This window comes from Alosa pseudoharengus, unplaced genomic scaffold (genome assembly GCF_046254945.1).
Source record: "Alosa pseudoharengus isolate Yale_2024_CS ecotype anadromous, Long Island Sound unplaced genomic scaffold, YU_APseudo_1.1 YU_APseudo_1.1_scf_21, whole genome shotgun sequence".
Classification (NCBI taxonomy): Eukaryota; Metazoa; Chordata; class Actinopteri; order Clupeiformes; family Clupeidae; genus Alosa; species Alosa pseudoharengus.
In genome coordinates, this window is record NW_027468674.1 from 18,986,995 (window position 1) to 19,007,926 (window position 20,932).

The 20,932-nt window shown below is 40.0% G+C and overlaps 1 protein-coding gene and 1 long non-coding RNA gene across 4 annotated transcripts in view; one reads left to right on the top strand and one right to left on the bottom strand.

Annotated features, from left to right (window-relative positions):
* Positions 1 to 296: 296 nt before the first annotated feature.
* On the top strand, positions 297 to 2,537 carry LOC143138472 (uncharacterized). Its single transcript, XR_012990227.1, has 4 exons — positions 297 to 523; positions 1,219 to 1,249; positions 1,770 to 1,888; positions 2,235 to 2,537. It is a non-coding gene; the product is annotated as an uncharacterized LOC143138472 (long non-coding RNA).
* Positions 2,538 to 15,903: 13,366 nt separating this feature from the next.
* Positions 15,904 to 20,932, bottom strand: part of rnf213b (ring finger protein 213b) — a 57,404-nt gene continuing 52,375 nt past the window's right edge. For all 3 annotated transcript variants that reach the window (XM_076298061.1, XM_076298060.1, XM_076298059.1), the window contains exons 56-63: positions 20,561 to 20,644; positions 20,136 to 20,313; positions 19,726 to 19,927; positions 19,302 to 19,379; positions 18,089 to 18,286; positions 17,760 to 17,849; positions 16,933 to 17,108; positions 15,904 to 16,653 (exon numbers count right to left, since the gene is read on the bottom strand). In XM_076298061.1, the coding sequence (XP_076154176.1) occupies positions 16,521 to 16,653; positions 16,933 to 17,108; positions 17,760 to 17,849; positions 18,089 to 18,286; positions 19,302 to 19,379; positions 19,726 to 19,927; positions 20,136 to 20,313; positions 20,561 to 20,644 (1,139 nt within the window). In that variant the 3' untranslated portion in view covers positions 15,904 to 16,520. The remainder of the gene's footprint in view (positions 16,654 to 16,932; positions 17,109 to 17,759; positions 17,850 to 18,088; positions 18,287 to 19,301; positions 19,380 to 19,725; positions 19,928 to 20,135; positions 20,314 to 20,560; positions 20,645 to 20,932) is intronic.

Consider the following 20,932-nt stretch of genomic DNA (forward strand, 5'->3'; position numbering starts at 1 on the left):
AAATGAACAGTATCAGGACAGGAAGTAACCTAACCCTAATCCTAACCCTAACCCTTAGCTGTATCCCTTCTAGACACCACCACTCCTACCCACTGTAGCTAGTTAGCATGGTTAGCATAGTTAACATGCTAGTTAGCATTTTTAGCAAAACTGCTAAAAATGATTAGCTAAGTTAGCTAAGTCACATGGTTAGCATAGTTAGCATGCTAGCATGTTAACATGATAGTTAGCATTTTTAGCAAAACTACTAAAAATTATTAGCTAAGTTAGCTAAGTCACATGGTTAGTATCAAAGATCCTTAATATACAAAGATAAAGCAGCACAGGCTTCTACAATGGAATGGAATTGTACACAGTTCCTGCCTCCTAAAAAGGCGTGGTCAGAATGCGCTGACGCTACCTCGTTGATGAAAACGTCAAATATTTTTCATTTTCGCGCCTCTCTCTTGCTGTGACCAACTGGAGCTGGCCTGGGTGACTGAATTTGGTACATCGTCGTGGCAAGATGCGGTCTGATTTCCAGGTAAGTGGCAGTTTGAAATGTGGCAAGGTATTTGTGATTAGTCTGTGTCAGTGTAACGAGTTATCTATGTAGTAAAATGTCTGCGGAGTTTAGGTAATAACATTATTATTATCTCGTGTCGCCGTCATGAATGTTAGCTCATTGAGGAGTAACGTTAGTTGACGTTAGCTAGCTAACCATCTGATACCGATAGCAGAGCTAGCTGAGGCACTAGCTACCAGATTAATTTGGTAGTTAGGCTACAAAGATAATTTACGAACCTGATATTTGCTCTACCTAAATCGGCATCACTATAGCTTGTGGATCAGATCTACTGCAAGCGACATTGATTTAGCAGTTTTGAAATGTGTTTAGTTGCTAGTAAAAAATGAGTAGCTAGCTACCGTATGTACACAGTTGTTGGTGCACTGAATTTTATTATCAGCCTAGCGTAGCAGCTAGTGAAACATTTAGTTTTACGCCATATTCTCTGTCTGTCCTTGATGACGCGACGATTTTCTCTACTGATCTCTGCCCCGATCCTGCACATTACATATTTTTGTATTAAGTTTGTCTCTGATGGCAAATGTGTAGTCAGGGTGGCGCTCAACGATTGTGTTGAATAACGTTACATCAGTTGTGAGTAGTTTTTCTCGGATGGTCTTGCACAGACCCTTATCAAGCAGCCCTAAAATGAACGTCAATTCTCTCCCCAGTTGTTGGACGAGCAGAAGGACGCTATGGATGGTGAGGATGAACCCGCGATGACAGGGAGGAATGCACTTGAACCTGTGTTATTCAGAGGATAAGTCAATGCTATGTACTGTGTTCTGTAACTGTCCGCTCTTGTGGCCATTCAAATGTATAGGGCAATTCCACGCAAAACTGTAACATCCATAACACCAACACAATGCCATGGTATTTAGTTGGCATTATGGATGTGACAGTTTTGCGTGGAATTGCCCTATACAAGTTACAGACTTTCAAAGTTAAACATATCAAATATAATTTCATATAGGCTACTAACAATCAGACCTGAAGACTTCATGAAACACTACCAAAATAAAGTTGAAACTAATTCTACAAAAGGCACTCCAAAGGAAAAGCCTTTTTGGCTGCATTGGCCAACATGTTTCGACCAACAGCCTGTCACTATGAAACTCTGTAACTAGATTTAAACTTCCCTCTGTATGGAAAAAAAGATCTATTATTCAACATTAGTTAACACACTGAGAATGATTGCTGCACTATATGTATTGTTCTCTAGCAACCTGAAGGTCCAAGACTCAATCCACTGAAGGCTCTCCGTAAGATGGTGGATCTGATGTCTGCTTTGTGGTCCTATAGGACGACGCCATGGATTGGGGTCAGAGATGCGCCTGAGAAGTAAGTGTTTGTGTTTGTAATCAAGTGCTGTAATCACAATTTGACTGATGCTAAAACTGGAGTAGGGGATTTGAATGGACATTTATACCGTGAATTTAAGACATCAAAAAGCCTGTTCATGGCCTCAAAGAAGTCAGTCGTAGTATTTGCCTAACTTGGCAGCCTCTCCAGCTGTATCATAGTCTTCAGTCCTATTGTGTTATCACAGCATTTATAGTATGAAGGATCATATTAAGCAAAGCAATGTGCAGGTGTAGTAACTTAATTTCAAGAACATAAGAACATAATTGTAATTCATGATGTTTTTTTTTTTTTTTTACTTTGCGTGGTGTTGTCTCTGTTTTAGGTGCTGTAAATGCTGGCCATATGACTTCAACCTTCATCCAACAAAACGAAGAGATCCTGCTTTCCTACACTCCATTCAGGATGTTAGTTAATTCAAAGACAATAACAGTATTTAGTTTTGTAAATGCTTAACTACCACTCAATGCAGGACACATCTACTGGCAGTTGATGGAGGGGGTTTAGGGCAGTTGTGCTATTCTTTTCCTTGTGGGTAGACTGCAGAATGTGGCTATGTATGCAGGTGTTAAATTGTGGGATTTGTTGAAAATGTGAATTTCAAATAAAACCATACCATTCAAAGTTAGCCTCACACACTTTATACCCTCCTTTCCTCAGGTTTACTTGTTTGGATCGGATGGACAAGTCGGCACTCCTTATATTAACAAGCTACCTCTTTCTTCTACTAGTTCAATAATATGGTATCTGAAAGAGAAATGCCAGTGTTCATCATATTTTTAGCCTTATGTCAATGAAAAAATAAGTGGTGTATTTTCATTGTAATTTGCGTGGATAGTAGGCCTAAAGATATGGCTGTGTGGCGGCGCTGTGGGATACATCGATTGGCGCTACTTTATCAAACATCAGAGGTAAGGCTAATTGAGAAAGCAGACGTCTGGTTAGGTGTGCTAGTTAGCAACTTGTTAACCAGGGGCACGTTTCCCATAACCATAGTTGCTAACTAAGTTAGCTACTTTGTTGGTTACAATGCAAACTATGGTTTTGGGAAACGCACCCCTGGCTGTCCAGATTATTATGTGATATGACCTACTTGTTAAACAATAATATGCAATACTATAGTACAGTGGTTCTCAAATGGGGGTACGTGAGATTTTAAAATATACAAATAATTTGCAATAAATGTAGTCATGGATTACTATCCAAATGTTTGAATTTTGTACGTGTTTATTAGTTCCAAAGTTTAATAAATTAGACACTGATGGCACAGTGCTCTGTTTTAAATCTTTTTTTTCTCAACCAAAAATGCTTTGCGCTGGTTAGGGGGAAGGCTACTTGGCTGAAAAAATATTTCACAGGGGGGTACATCACTGAAAAAAGGTTGAGAAACCACTGCCCTAGTTTATGTGTATGGCCGTCTGCTATACAGCCTATTTGAACGCAATCCATTTTCGCGATTGAGTGATCAACATCGAAGTGGTAAGCAACGGTAACTTATTCCAGAGAACCTTCGGCTACTTAGTAGATCGCGTGCCAGTGGGTTACAGAAACAGACAAGTGGCAAACAAAGTCGTTTTTCTCATTAACTGTTCATCTGAAAAACGCCATGTCGATGTCAGAATGTAAGGAACACATGTGAATTACAGAAAATGCATTAAAATGCCCAATCTCGAGCTGTATAATTAAGGGCTGGGGCATAATCCGAGAAAAAATTATTTCTTCCATAGGGCCACAGTGTAAAGAATCTCTCGCTAGTCTCCTAAAAAGGCGTGGCGCTAGTGAACCCTACGTCATAGGGGAACAGGAAGAACCCTTCTGTGAATCGTCTCGCTTTATCAACCGTCTCTGTTAGTATAGTTAGCATGTTAACATGCTAGTTAGCAGTTTTAGCAAAACTGCTAAAAATGATTAGCTAAGTTAGCTAAGTCACATGGTTAGCATAGTTAGCATGCTAGCATGTTAGAATTAGAATCCTGTGTAGAATCCAGTCTCAGGCTTTAAGCATACAAACTGGCCCTATTAAGACTACACATCCTGTTCAACTGCTTCCTCTGCCAAAAACTGTTTCAAAATAAAAGTCCTCACTACAATATTTCACTGTTAAACAATTTAACCCTTTAAACTACTGAACTTTTTAACTGTTCAGCCATTGTAACTGTTACTTGTCATCAACTATGACTCCTACCCACTGTAGCTAGTAAGCATGGTTAGCTAAGTAACATGGTTAGCATAGTTAGCATGCTAGCATAGTTAACATGCTAGTTAGCATTTTTAGCAAAACTGCTAAAAATGATTAGCTAAGTTAGCTAAGTAGCATAGTTAACATGCTACTATGTTAGCATGCTAGTTAGCATAGTTAGCATAACTGCTAAAAATGATTAGCGAAGTTAGCTAAGTCACATGGTTAGCATGCTAATTAGTATAGTTAGCATAACTACTAAAAATGATTAGTGAAGTTAGCTAAGTCACATGGTGAGCATAGTTAGCATGCTAACATGTTAGCATGCTAGTTAGCATAGTTAGCATAACTGTTTAAAATGATTAGCGAAGTTAGCTAAGTCACATGGTTAGCATAATTAGCATGTTAACATGCTAGTTAGCATAGTTAGCCTAACTAATACAAATGATTAGCTAGGTTAGCTAAGTCATTTGGTTAGCATAGTTAACATTTTAACATTGTTAGCATGCTAGTTAGCATAGTAACTTGGTTAGCATTGTTATCTTTGTTAACATAGTTAGCATAACTACTAGCAAACATTGGAGCCATTCCAACTGTTAGTTATCGTCAACTATCTGCCTAAATAATTTAACCATTTCAATTATCAACCTATTTAACTGTTCAGTCATTCCAACTATATTAAACCTTATCTACCAAGCAAATAATTTAACCATATGAACTCTTCATATTTTTGCATTTTCATGCACTATATTTCCTTCAGGAAATGCTTTTCTAGTTGATTATTGACTTGCCTCTGTGAAATCTTTGCCGCTAATATTTTGCTCCCCTCTGTTTTTAAGGATGATGGAGAATATATCATCTTTACCAATGAGATTGTGTCCTATGATAACGCTGTCATAGACAGGAATCCTTTCGAGGATCTTGGATTTTCTTGCAAGTATCCCAAACTGAGTAAAGTGGTGACTTTTAAATACAATGCTCACCACCAGCCAGCAATCAATATCACGTCGCAGAGAGGCTTTGGTAAGTTCACATTGCAGTTTGAATTCTTCAAGTCAGAGGCATACAGTCAAGTAGAGGAACCAAACTCCTACCCTCTGGAGTTCGACCTGGGAGCGATGATGTACATGCAGATCGAGGCCATCTCTTCTATTCCCAACACCGAGTTGCGAGCACTCGATTGCACCGCTGCTCCTACTGATGTTCCTAGCGATCAACGTAAATATCCGATTCTTCAAAGCGGGTAAGATCAGTTGTGAACGTTTATGAAGCATCATGCAGGTGCAAGATAGATCATCTACTAAAGAATTAACCAGGTCTATCTGACATCCACAAATTAGATTTATGAAGTAGTATGAAAATGACTTTCATTAATATTGAAAAAGGGATTATGTGTTGATGAGATATTAAATGCCCATATAGGGGAAATTACACAAATGGAAATTGACACAAATGTTTAAGTGATAACCCCTTACAAGACAGACTTTCTAATGAGGAGACACAGCACTCAAAAAATCCTCCATAGAAATGCTAGGGGTTAGTTTGTAACGCCGTTGTCTACACATATCCCACCCTGATCCCACCCCTTCCTCGCCAAAACGTTGACATGTGTATACATTGAGCAAATTATGTGGTGTGTTGTACAGACAATCGCGCCAATCATGTGTTGTGAGCTCGCTGATGGAGCACGGTTGGTGTCGTGAAACCTTGCGCACGCACATTTCTGCCGAATAGGATGCCCGATGAGTACTCAAGTGTTGCATTATGGCCGCTGAGTGGGGGGACTTGCCTAAAAGGACTTTGCTTATACTAGCCATGTCTCACCAAACCACATTTGAACAGAGTCTGGGCACACATTGCAGACTGTTTTCAGTCATTGCCAGTGACGTAACTATAGTAGGTGCAGCAAGTGCAGTCGCACCAGGGCCCGTGACCTCCCCCGCCCTGCACTAGAACTTTACCATTAAGAATCAAACTATCAAATAAAAACGGCTAAATCAAATTACCATCTTTCTTTGTCGTCATACTGTTTCGCCAGAGTATCTTTCTTTATTAAATATTGGGAACATCGTTGACGAAAGGCTTGTAAGATGGCCTTCTTCTAATGGCCTAATTCACGCATATTGGGGATTGTATGCATATGAATGATTTTGGTTTCTGCACGGTTAAATAAGTTAGGCTACATTAAGTTTTGTTTCTGCACAGTGCGAGTTTATAAGCAAGCAATCTACGCTTGCAGTTTCAGCAGAGGGTTGAAGAGGCGCATTGAGCGCATTGAGTGTTCCCATAATTCCATGCGAGTTGATGTTAATGCAGTAATATTAGATTACCCTGGCCTGCAGGCTGTTAATAAAATTATTTTTAATGTTTTCACATGTAATGGATCCTATGTAGTCGTGTGTTTTTTATTTGAATTCTAATCTGTAACTACTAAACTACTCCGGTGCCTCAGGCCCTTTGCATAAACAATTGAAGTCATCCTTAATGTGTATTGCATGTATCAGAGCTAATTCATCCTGGGCCAAAGTATGTCGGTATGGGGCCCGCGTAGCACTCTCGCACCTGGGCCCACCATTGGTTTGTTACGCCACTGGTCATCGCATGCTTATGGATGTGTTGGTTAATTCCAAAACCATTAGTGTCCAAACTATATTCTCTGATCTCAACTAAAAGCAAGCTGGCTAGTGGCTACAATTATGCTGCTATTTTACAGATGTAAAGTGGATGAGACTGTGGAGATCTATACCAATGGCAATAACTCAAAGGTCCAGTTTGCAATGAAGGCTTTCAAGTTTATCGGCCTCCATGACCAGGTAATGATCATAGCTTATTGTGCAGACAGTCGACTGTTCATGCAATGTATATGTAAGCTCAGTTATTGTCCTTTTGGTTCTTGTGATTAAGCCATGTCCTCTGTGTGCAGGTGTTCATCACCTGCTCCACCATCCTCTGTAAGGCTGGCATATCGGGCAGCACGTGCTCTCAGGGCTGCCCTTCATCACGTCGGAAGAGGGAAGCTCCCAGCCTGACTGATGATGATTTTCTCCCCACTGAGGAGCATGAGAGCGAGCATTCTCTCCTGCCTGTTGGCCAGGTGACCTACCTCACTGAGCACCATAGGCGCAGCAGGGATGCCCTCCTCGAGACCTCACATCACTTCATCTCCCAGGGTCCCGTGCGTCTTAGGCCCCAGCGAAGTGTGCCCGATCAAGGTAATGTAGCCAGAGACCACTTGACCAGTGATACGAAGGGTAGCAATCAGTTAATTAGAAATCCTTTTCCTGGATAATAACCTCTGGTCACGTAAAACAAAACCTCAGTACCAGTGTCAGTGTGATTTTTGGCTCAGTTGGACAGAATAACAGCTGTCCTTTGTGCAGAAACATGATTTGTTTCAAAGTATTGTATGAAATGAGTCGCTGGTGAAGGATGCGCTCACAGCTGTGATTCGACCTGAGAGGCAGATGCCAAATGCAGAGTGCAGCAGTTACAATCACAAAGTGGGCTAACTGGTTAGTGCTTCAGACTTGTAACCAGAGGGTTGCCGGTTCGAACCCTGACCAGTAGGCACAGCTGAAGTGCCCTTGAGCAAGGCACCTAACCCCTCACTGCTCCCCGAGTGCCGCTGTTGTTGCAGGCAGCTCACTGCACCAGGATTCATTTGTGCTTCACCTCACTGTGTGCTGAGTGTGTTTCACTAATTCACGGATTGGGATAAATGCAGAGACCAAAATGTCCCTCATGGGATCAAAAGAGTATATATACTTATACTTACTATCATGCCTATATTAGCCATTTCAGAGAATTGGTGCTCCCTGTGGAGGTTGTTTTAAGTGCTGTTGTTACATTCGTGTTGTTAAGTTTACCCACTCGCCTCTTGCGAGTCATGAATGTCTCTGAAAACGTTCCCCTTTCTACAGAGGCCCAAAAGTTGGACGCAAACCTAGAGATGCTCTTTGGAGCAATCCTGGTAGCTGTTGCCATGGTTTGTGGAGTGGTGATCTACAAAACCAGGATGTCAAAGGTTACATATGAAAGGCTGGTTTAAAAAGGTCGAAAGATGTTTTTGTTTAGAAATTGCTACCATAAATGGGAGAAACAAAACACTTGTTACATGGGACTTTTAACTGGTTGATTTGCAAAGTATGCCAGTTTAAGTCATGACTTAGATGCCCTCTAATTCTCTTTGCTTTAACCCTCTGTTCTTGTGTTATCTGAATTGTAAGTCTCTCTATCTCTCAGTAAGTCTGGTCACTATTATGTATTCTAATTGTAATACATAATTACAATTAGTTGGATGTATTAAAGTATCTATCCCCTGGGGATCAATAAAGTATCTATCTATCTCTATCTATCTATTCTCAATCTCAAGTAGATTACTGTAGGATTGATTGGTCAACATGTTTTGTTCTGTTTGCCTGAAACGACATAGGACTGCCATAACATAGAAGGAAATTACATTACTTTCACTCCCTTTCAATGACACCTAGAAGGGACGAAATGACTTGAGCAACCTCTAACTGTTACTTTCTTTGTACAGGGAAGACAGGATAGGTGAAAGGAATGCTGTATAGGGGAAAGTGCAGATAGGGGTGTTGCAGTCTTTTTCCCTTCCCCACGTTACATCCCCCAGGGGAAGGTTTTTGGCTTTATGTCCCTCTGACAAGACAATTGGGAATGCGATGTTTTGATAGCACAACTGGTGTGGGCCTTAGGACAGCACGCCCACTGAGGCTGTAACTTTTTGCTTAGGAGAGGTCGATTCCCAAGTGCCTTCTCAGGAAGTCAGGTAAGAATAGGTTTACTTGGTGAGACTACGTAAAAATGTGGTATAAAATGTCATATAAATGTGGTATAAATTATCACTATGGTCTGTAAACATCACGATGAGACAAAGAGTTTGAAACAGTAAAACATGGATACTGTTAAAAATCTTGGTGTATTAATTGACAGTGATCTAAATTTCAACAGCCACATGAAAGCGATAACTAAATCAGCTTTTTACCACCTCAAAAATATTGCCAAAGTCAGAGGGCTGATGTCAAAATATGACTTAGAAAAACTCATTCATGCATTTATCACCAGCAGGGTTGATTACTGCAATGGACTGTTCACAGGCCTTCCTAAAAAGACTATTAAACAGCTTCAGGTGATACAAAATGCAGCAGCTAGGATTCTAACAAAAACTAAAAGAACTGACCACATTACTCCAATTCTTAAGTCCTTGCACTGGCTTCCAGTAAGTCACAGAATTGACTTTAAAGCACTATTGCTTGTTTATAAATCAGTAAATGGAGCAGGACCTAAATACTTGTCAGACATGCTTCAGCAGTACACACCTTCTCGTCCTCTCAGGTCCCAGGTGAAAAACCTGCTAGTAAAACCTACAGTTAGAACTAAACATGGTGAAGCAGCTTTTAGCTGCTATGCGGCTCAGCTGTGGAACCAACTTTCGGATGACATCAAAAAGGCCCCAACTGTAGCCAGTTTTAAATCTAGACTTAAGACCAAACTGTTCTCAGATGCTTTCTGCTAACTGTGCCGAGTTACAAATTCTGAATCTGCCTTGATAATTATTCTACTTTGTCTTTTATTACTTTTTTTTACTACTTTTGCCTTTGTTTTGCTTACTAATTATTCTTTATTTTTAAATGATTTTACCTTGTTTTATGTTTTCTTTTTATTATGATCTTTATTTGTTATTATTGTTTTGTTTTGTTTATGTAAAGCACATTGAATGACCTCTGTGTATGAAATGCGCTATATAAATAAACTTGACTTGACTTGACTTGACATGTAAAACATGGGATACGTTGGTATTTGAAACATTATGTTGTAGTTTCAAATGACTAATTACTTGGATTTTTATTAAATACATTTTTCACATCAGTATTTTATTTTTACATTTTCTGAGCCAGTATTTGTAGTTTGTAACAAAATAGTTTTTGATGCTCTGCTCTGTGAGCAGTTTATGCTTAATGACTCCCTTCATGCAAGCAAAAAATGTTACACGTATGATCAGTTACTTTAGTTTTTGCCTTTGTAGCCTAAACCACACTCTTCCTTGCTTGAAACACCTTCGTTAAAATGCAAAAAATTGAAGACTGAAACTAGGGAGTCCCAGTCTAGTGGGTGTTTGGGAATAAATGCAAGCTCAGATGCTCACATAACATTTATTTTGTGTAGACTTTTTGTGGTTGTGGTCTTAATGCAACATTTTACAAAGCACTGACAGAGCCCCCAAGGACTGTGAGCGGGTCAACAGCAGAAAAACCTATTTAGCAAGCAGAAATATCCCAGCCCCGTGTTTAGGATTCATCGTCATGTACAGTATCTTCCATCAGAAAACCATCGCAATAGCGAACTTTAGCATTGTGGCTAACTAACTTAGTTCCTGTCAGTATGGTCAGAAAATAATGGGATGACAGGCGAATCAGTTCCAGTGCTGTTATCAATTTGCTCGGTAAAACCGTGTTTATGTTTCACAAATAATGTTACACCAACAATCAAACTAGCCTCCATCACTCAACCAGTGCTAACGTTAACATTATTATGACATTAAGCTGGTGTAAGATTAACATACCTGCAGTAAAAACCAAGCATGTTCGATAAACCTGCTCAGGTTTATTTCGGCTTCAAGAAGAAATGGGAATTCAATTTCACATGAAAGTTCTCCTACCATACACAAGCCACAAAGCTGTGAAACAGTAAGCTATCCTGACCTTGTGTTGTCATAGTGAAGTGGAACAAGTCTAGTGATGTGGCATGTGTGTCTTACAGCAAGACGCTGCGCCATCTGGTGGACAAACTATGTAACGCCAATACTGGAAAGGATGCCATCAGAGAATAGACCTCTCCAGAATAAGTCCCGCCTCCGTAACTTCTGTATCCATCCAACTTCCGGGCGTGGATTGTCTTTGGGAAATAACATGGCGTTTCGAAATATCATACCGGTAAAACATCTGTAGGTAGCAAAGTTGAAAAAGCTGGTGGGCAGATTGGCCTACACACTTCTGCCATATAGTTTCCACTGGATTTTTTGATTGTCGGTGCCGTTTAAGTAGTATACTATAGACTATACTACTTAAACGGCACCGAAAATCAAAAAATCCAGTGGAAACTAGATGGCAGAAGTGTGTAGGCCAATCTGCCCAGCAGCTTTTTCTACTTTGTCACCTACAGAGTTTGACAGGTACGATCTTTCAAAACGCCATGTTATTTCCCATAGACATTTGACGACCGAAGGTTGGATGGATACGCAAGTTAGGAGGCGGGATATATTCTGGAGAGGTCTATAAGGGGAGAACTGCCACGCTCGGAAAACTTCCGGTTTCTGAACTGGTTGTAGTTCCTTCTGTGGTTCCACATGAGGGCGCTCGTCCACGAGTGCAGAATGCATGGAGGTCTATGGAGCTGTACCCCTCAAAATCCACTTTTCTCTGGTTATATATTTTTTTCAAGTAATTTGAATATTGTATTCGAAAGGGGGGGGGGGGGGCAAAGAAAATACACTTGGTTGAGTATTATATTTTTTAAAGTCACTTAATTGTTCTAAAAAGCCTTTCAAACGTGTCAATGACGTCATTCATTAGCACAATGTTAGCGTGTTATGGGCAACAATGACCCAACCTGTAAGAAATCAAAAGGATATAAGTACTCGTTCATTCAACTTTTGACCTATAACCCATGTTGAAGTTGAAGCTACAATCAAATCTGAGATTTGTCAAGGACAATCAGGTGAAAGAGACAAATTTAGCCGTCTAGCTCAATTGACTCCCATTCATTCTGCACTCATGGCGATCGCCCCCAGTGGAACTCTGGTGGAACTGCAACCAAAATTCGGTACAATGGGACTAAATAGAGCTGCACAGTCCCGCACACAGCCGATGCCGGATGTAAAAAGTCAATGCAATTTCTCCATTGACAATTGCGGTGTAAGCCATAAAAACTTAACTGAGAAACGCACAATACATATGTGGTGATATATACAGTATATGTACATTACATGTAACATCTAAAATATATGAGTCCTTCAGTTTTTCTCAGTTGCTAAAACACTAAAATCCATTGGCTGAAGAAAGTTCTCAGTTGCTTGAACTCATTAAGCTAATTATTCAGTCTGTTGTCAATACCCTAAACCATTTCACATGGTAAAACACAATTTTTAGAAAATCTTTAAACACATTCTGCACTAATGCTCATGTACTGTATCCATACTGGTAAACACAAGTGGCAAAAATGAAATAGAAATAGACATACACATGTCATCGATTAAACACAACCACTCAAAATTGATTTCACTTTTTTTAAATGATGTGACAAAACCAATATACGCCAGTTCAGAAAGCAAACAGGTTGTTGAAGGTGGGAATGAAAATGGATAGAAGAAACTATGTAAGAGGATGAGTGCATATGCAAGGTGGGGGATGAGGAGGAAGGGGAGGATGGCAAGAAAGAGGATTTTTATTGGACACTGTAGTACAGTGCATTGTAGGCTGTATACTGCACTGTAAACAAATCGTATGGCCCTGCCATTTGTTTACAGTACTGACTGCTCAATAGATTTTGACTGGTGCAAGTTCATATCAACAAAGAACAAGAATCAAAGGTCAAGTTTGTGAGATGCAAGATACTGTAAAAATAGAGGTACAAGGAGGAGGAAGAACAAAAAAATGCAAAGAGCAAAGCAAAGTAGTAATTTCTACTTGATGTTTCCTGTTTTGAGGCGAAAGTTTGATTTTGCAAGAGGAGTCAGAGGTTTTGTAAATAGTGCTTGTAAATAGGGTTTTATGTTTAATGCTTTAAGAAAATGGAGCAAAGTTTCAGAAATTGTTTTTTAGCAATTGAAAAAAACTGTAATTGTCGTCACTTGTGTTTACCAGTATGGATGACATGTGCATTAGAGTTCAGAATGTGTTTTGAGAAGGCGAATGTGTTTAGAGTTTTGCTGAAAAGTGTAAGTGGGATCTGCAAATTGTGTTTTACCATGTGAAATGGTTTAAGGCAGGGGTCTCAAACTCAAATGAGCTGGGGGCCAATTCTGCCAACGTCATCTGATTGGAGGGCCGGCTATTTCTGACAATGTTCTTTTTTTCAAATACCACACAAAACTGCAAACAGAAAGTGCAAGTGTTTTTATCTAGTTTTAGACACCTCTGCTAGCAACCTTAGCTTATAAATAAAATAATGATGAAATAAATATTAATACAAATTATAAAACAAATGAAAAGCATAAAAACAGGTATGTGTGTGTTTCACACCAAATACCTCTCACAACTTTTTTAAACCTGGCAAACTATAGGCGTCAGGGTTAAGAAAGCAACACCATTGGATTTTTATATCAAAATTTCAAAAGGCCATGGCTTGAAAGTGGTCAGAGATAAAGTCCTACTGTAAATCTTTGAGTAAAGCAAAAGTTTATGAAGGGGGTAAATTTACCCATCTAATTTGCCACTGGATGGCAAGCACCTCAAATTATGCACCTTTCAGTAAATACTGGATGAACATATTTGAGCAGGTTTACTTTCCTTTTTTCATATTACCCACATAACAAATTAACAGGAAAACACCTAAGATGTATACCAACACCTAAGATGTATATGGTTTCTAAACCACAAGGCCTACAATAAAGTATTCTGGTCAAATCAGTTCCTATCGCGGGTAATCTGAGTACCCAGAAGTTTTTTATTGCGGGTGACTTTGTAGTTTAGAGCCCTATTTCTACTAGCCCTGCTGTCTGTACCACGTCCATTACGGACACTATCATCACGATTACCACTGCAACTTCCAAGCTATGTTGCAGAGGGTGGAAATAAGCATGGTATGCTTAGTGGACACCGTCGTATACACGCAGAGGCACCTCCATTCAATAGACGATCGATCATAATCTCCAAAAGGATATTCTCCTTCAGAATAGGTGAATAACATAGCCTAACTAAGACTTCATCACACGTAAACGTTTTTCAACATTTGTAGGCCTATATTTCTGCTTAATTTCTGCTTCAATTTATGCAACACTATGGTCTGCATCGCTTCCGTGTCATTACAAATGCACGTCTTTGTGTTTCTCGCGTGTAATACAAGTATTTCCTGAAAACGTTGCACAACGATTTTGGATTTGAATGAAGCTCTGGATGTCTAGCACATAGTGGAGCAGAGTACAAATGAGATTTGTCACCGTACTTGGAACTATCGTCTATTTTAATCAGTATCGTTGTTTGTCGCAATTAAAAATAGTCTCAAGGGCCGGATTACATTATTATTTTGACATACGTCGCGGGCCATAATTGGGCCGGACGGGCCTGGTGTTTGAGACCCCTGGTTTAAGGTATTGACAACAGACTGAACAATTAGCTAAATGAGTTCAGGCAACTGAGAACCTTCTTCAGCCAATGAGTTTTAGTGTTTTAGCAACTGAGAAAAACAGTAAAAAACTTTAAAAAGTATTTCATAATGAGGGGGGAACTAATGTAGCCTAAGGTGTCTCTTATTTCATGTTGAGGTTTGCTTCCCAGCATGCATTGCAAGTCAGTTGCCTCGTTTATAGGCTATTATTGTTATTTTGAAACAATATGGTTGAAACAGTTTAGCTTAGGCTCAACTCTTACTGATGTTTTGAACAATAAATTGAATAGTTTATTTTTTAAAAAAAGAAACCGTGGACGTGAAACTACTAGTTCTGACCCAGTATAAAAGTCCAGCTGACAATTCCATTGTGTATCTTGTTGGAGGACATAAGCCTGAATGGTTGAAAATCAGCTACACACACAAGGTAAGTTCATACATACTATGTAATTAATAGCAAAATGGATAACCATGAAGATGTGATCTGATGTTACATAGGTTGTCTCTCTCCCACAGTAACAGTAATATCACCCGATCAAAGCATTCGCTGTGCCTACAGGTATTAATTGGCCTATGTACAAGTGCTGTAAGAAGGGTAGTTGTCATGTAAGGCACATACTATAATTTTATTATTGTTGCGGTTACGGATTGGCAAATTACGTTGCGGTTACGTAATGAAACCTTTCACTTGCGACGTTGCCGCAATGTTGCCTGAAGTTGTTGTTAAGGACTGGCGACGTCGGTAACTTACGTTACGGTTACGAAATGGCACCTTTCAATTCCACGTTGCTACAACATAACCTGATGTTGCAGATATGGATTGGCAACGTTGGGGAGTTACGTTGCAGTTATGAATTGTCATCTTTCACTTTGCATGTTGTGGCAACGTTGCTAAACAGGACTGGTGGCGTCGGTAACTTACGTTACGGTTACGGAACGGCAACTTTCAACTCCAGGTTGCTGCAACGTCACCTGATGTTGTGGTTACGGAGTGGCGACGTTGGGGAGTTACGTTGCAGTTACGAGTTGTCACCTTTCACTTTGCATGTTGTGGCAACGTTGCTAAACAGGACTGGTGGCGTAACTTACGTTACGGTTACGAAACGGCACCTTTCAATTCCACGTTGCTGCAACGTAACTTAATGTTGCAGTTACAGATTTGCAACGTTGGGGAGTGACGTTGCAGTTACGAATTCTCACCTTTCACTTTGCATGTTGTGGCAACGTTGCTAAACAGGACTGGTGGCGTCGGTAACTTACGTTACGGTTACGAAACGGCACCTTTCAATTCCACGTTGCTGCAACGTAACTTAATGTTGCAGTTACGGATTGGCAATGTTGGGGAGTGACGTTGCGGTTACGAATTCTCACCTTTCACTTTGCATGTTGTGGCAACGTTGGATATTTTGGGTCATTCAGTTACATTGCAGCAACGTACTGGCAATGTAACGGTGCTAGCTGGGAAAGGACATTCAAATGCAACACTGATATGTTTTTATTTATACAAACACTTTCAAATTGCCCTGGACTACATGAAAAAGGAAAGTGCACTGTTAACTTGGGAAGAAAGGTTTCCAGTCCATCAGAAGAATATTCCTAAAGAAATAAGGCACTGATGCAAGTGGGTCATATATTATTAAAGATAAATGCATTAAAGATCATTCACAGTATGCCATAGAGTGTTCAAATGAAGCATTTTAAATTACACCTATGTTGTTATTATACATTATGATGTATATCCCAGCAGTGCAAAGAATCTATATTTACAAAATGTGATCAATACATCTCATAAATCAGGTAAGTAAAGCCCACATCCAAAAGCATAAAAAGAGACCAACGCAAGGAGAAAAACAGTCCATCCCTCCACGTGCTTGTTTCAGGTAGGCCTACGGTTAATGCACATGCAATGTAATCAGTGTAAATTCAGAGAATGCGACACATAGGTGATGCAAGGAACAGTTGGTTGAGGGAGACAGGGAGACAGAATTTCACAACAAAGGACCTGCTGTTCAAAACAAAACTAGGACACAAATTTGTAAATAAACAAACAAACAAAGAAAGCCCTTAATTCTGACCCATTTGGATCAGTCAAACCAAGGCCACGGTAAATTTCCAGATCTCTGCTGATTTGGCCATAGTCAACTCCTCTGGTAGATCATCGAGTTCGGGCGGGGGTGACATGCCCTTTTGGTCTAAATGGTTCTCCAGGGTGGATCTGATGCTGAGAGAGAGAGAGAAAGAAAGAAAGAAAGAAAGAGAGAGAGAGAGAAAGAAAGAGAGAAGACAGTCGGACAAAAGAGGAGAGGGGAAGAGCAGTGGAGCAACAGTTAACATTCTAGTCCACTGTTCTCAACACACACATTCCTTTTCACTCTCAGCCCCCAGCTGCTTCCTCAGTGGGTGACCAGTGCAAGCTGGGATTGACTAGAATAGATGGACCAACAGACTGGGACTACGGGAGAGTGTTATGAGATGGATGGCAGAATGGAATGGGTCTTACTCCCAGTGCGGTGCGTAAGACTCCTCATTCTCAGGGTTGGTCTTCAGGAGAAGTATCTCATGGACCTCTCGAGAAAAGAAGTCAACGTCAGTCAGGCCAAGGAACCTCCTCAATCCAGTCCTATCCTCTTCTAAGAGTTTGCCCCGGAACTCCTTGGGAAGGCTTTGGAAAGGATCCTATGGAAGACAAAACACTTCAGTAAACCAAAAAACCAGATGGTCACACACTCTTTTGTGTAGCATATGATGGCGCAATGCTCACATGAGTGTATAGTAGCTAAATGTATTAAGACACCATATGCAATATATACAACAACAATATATGTATTCGTTTTCCCTATGCACAAATGAAATGAAGTTTTTTCCTCTAGGCCCAGCCGTATCCAGCAGGTTTTGAAGAATAAATGAAATATACACAAAATATTGATTATTGTATGGCAACTATTCAAATTATTCAAATATTTGAGAATGTTGTTGAAACACTGAATTTCATCTCAACACTTTTGGCCACCACTGTATATTGTATCTGACAGGGCATACCGGAAATGCTGTTCATGGAGGTGAAATGATTTACATAAAATGCAAAATCATTAATATCGCCTTCCTGCATACATCAAATATCATTGTCTGGTTGAGAGCAATTATTAAAATATGGATACTTTACAATAGCAGCCCAAGATTTCTCAGTAATCTAGAGTCTCTAGAATAACAAAGCAAGTATTACTTGTATGAATGGTCAGAAGGGCAGCTAATGACATCATCAATGACATAACTCAGTTAACTTTCAAGACCGATGAGCGAAACACACACATACATATACACACACACCTGTCCTTTTCTGAGCATCAGCTCTGATTTCCAGCAGGTAAGGAACTGCCAGGTGGCCACACAGTGCTGCAGGCTGTTCTCCCCCAGCGCCTGTGGAACATCAGACACACAGAGGAAGGGGGGGGGGGGGGGCAGCTGCATTAGGTCGCTTACAAGAATTAAGTTATCTAGGTTGACATTTGAATCACAGAAAGAATAGGGAAATTAAATAAAATGTTATGCTTTTCCCAAGAGTCCAAATTATCATGAAAAAAACATGCCTTCACTTGTGAAGATGACAAGATAACAAGAATGATAAGTATTGAACAGTTATCTGTTCCGACCAGTACCTTGACCATGTTGCTGGATATCTGCTGACCCATCCTGAGTGAGTCCCTGAGGTAGGGGACCAGCATAGGTTCTCCACCACCACCGGTTTTCCCCAGGAACCGCAGGCCGATCTCCACAGCGAACACAGCATCGCAGACGTCAGTGAAAGACTTTAGCACTACCTTCATGTCTCCAAGCACAGAGCCCTTCAGAGGTTCCTGGAAATGATTAAGCATTTTATTTACACTGGTGTTATTGTGTGTTTTTGTCTTTCCCATTCTCTCTATTCACATCAAGTCAGGATGATTATCAAATAAGAAGAATCTATTTTACACTATTTACACTAATGACTTAATTAATGACTTAATTCATTAATTAATTACAGTTTTTCTCAGTCACTTTGGTGCTTTTCTCAGATCAGAATGAAAATTCTCATAACTATTAGTTCAACCTCCACAACATTTAGTCATTTGTGCACATTATAAAAGCAAATTGCAAATGCTTTTGGACATGTATCAGTTGCTTTCATACAATTCTCTGCTGTTTTATAACATTATCATTTGCTTATGTCATGTCAGTCAAAATGAACTATACTTATGGATGCTGAATAGTCGTTCCCAATAAAACTAATAGTCTTCATTTCATTGCTTGAGTCATTTCATACAAAATTGGTGAACTAGTTATCAAATTCTGTCTCAATGCTGTAGAATTGCAAAGAGCATATACAGTAAAAATATGAAACGTACAAATTCAGTGTCTTGTACTCACTTACTCTCCTAACTACAGCAATGTGTAACTTTACTGTAGTTTTCAAATGGCTGTACAAGTGTATAGTGCTGTCTTGAGCATGTTCAGGTAGTGTCACCGAGTTCTGACCTTTTTTTTGCATTGGAACTGAGTCATAATGAAAACATGAAAAAGCCATTTGACTATCTTGTTCATAAACGATGGTGTCAAGACTTCTCATTTTGATGACACTGACAGTTTCATTGACATGAATACTTGCTTTTGAGGAATGGACTATCCATTTTGAGCAAGTGACATGCTTTTGCAGGTTATCCACTAGGTTTTGCAGTTTGCACTAATTGTTTTGAGAAATGCACTAACTGCTGTGCAAATGTTAATAGTGATGTGAGAAAAGCACCAAAGCGACTGAGAAAAACTGCAATTGACTGTTACACTGAATCAATTAAAAAAAAGCATGATATGCGTTGGGTTAAACAGAAATTTTACCTGGGGTATTTTACGGCTGACATCTGCCAAGATAACAGAGAAATCCTGCTGATGGCGGTTAAGGTACTTTGAGGTGTCCTGCAAGCAGAGTGATATGGTAAAGCATTGGTATGCAGTTATAGATGCTATTAAAATGCCTCTGTATTTACAGGGACATAATGAAAGTTTAGACCTATGTCATCAGGCTTACTGTATTTGTTTTAGGCATTTTGGTATTGACACAAGAGAAAAAGGGGGAAAAAACGGCAAAGACAGAGCTCAAAGAAAGACATAATTTGAACTGAATGCACAAGAAATATGTATTGAGCTCATGACCTGAATGAATTTTACCTAAATGAAAAGTAGTAATTGCATCTGTAATTTTACAAATGACATCATTTTGTGGAGTAGATCAAGGGGATAACATTAACAAAAAATAACTCACTACTTGGATAAGAGGTTTTCCTGCCAGGAACCTACGACAGAGTTCTCTCTGAATGCCCAGCAGGTTGTAGCTCATGTCCGTCTGTCTGCCTGTCACCAAGGTGTAATGACAGTGAGCCAACACCAGGGGCAGCAGCTCACGCTCTGGATGACACAGGGCAAGCTGGGTCTTCGACAGCCCCTCCACAGTGATGCTGTAATCACTGCATTGGTAATGGGGAGGAAAAGAGAGACTATCAAAGGAACTGTAATGGAACTCACAAGGAAATGTAATGCTTTGCTGCAACTGTCAGCCAACACAAGTACATTTACACACAAACAGCCAAACATACTCACACAAACACATAAACAGATGCATGCATGATGCATACAAACACACACACACAAACACACACACACACACCCACACACCTGTCATCCTGATTCAGTGTCCGGGTCTCTCTGACCAGACTGTTGTGGGTGTCGGACAGGAAGTCGATGAGAACTCGGAGGCAGGAGCCTGGCCCATGGCGACTGGGAGACAGGTACGCCCCTGAGCTCTCCATCGACAGGGCCTTTCCACACAGATCCTTTGGAACACCTCTCTCAGCTAATCATAGGACAGAAAGATCAATACATGCATGCCAAACACACACACACACACACACACACACACACACACACACACACACACACACACACACACACACACACACAAACATGAAAAATATGTACATAACATGAAAATATATACCGGTATATATTTATTCTAGATGGACATACACATACACATGCACCAACATTTGGGGAAAAAAAGTCAAGTGGAAATGAAGAAAAATGCCTTCAGCTATACTCACAGTCTCTTGCCAGCTCCATCCTGAGACAGTTCCACACTTTTATAAACGTCTCCACTCGGCCCACCAGCAGTGTCTTCTGATTACCTAACAACAAGCAAATAACAAGTCTTTCACACATGCTCTGTCTGCACTGACAACCAGTATCCGCCTTAAACTGATCTAATGGTATGAATACTCACTGAACAAATAGACAAATGAGAGATGAGTAATGTCAGTTTTTACTGTACACACAATATAGACTGACACATAAAACATGCTGGTTTTAAGCGGCACAATGCTACAGTTGATTTACAAAATGTTCAGTGTTTCTTGTAATCATATGTCATACGACTTAAGGGTAAGTGAAAGTCTAATTGACAGAAACCGTGATGC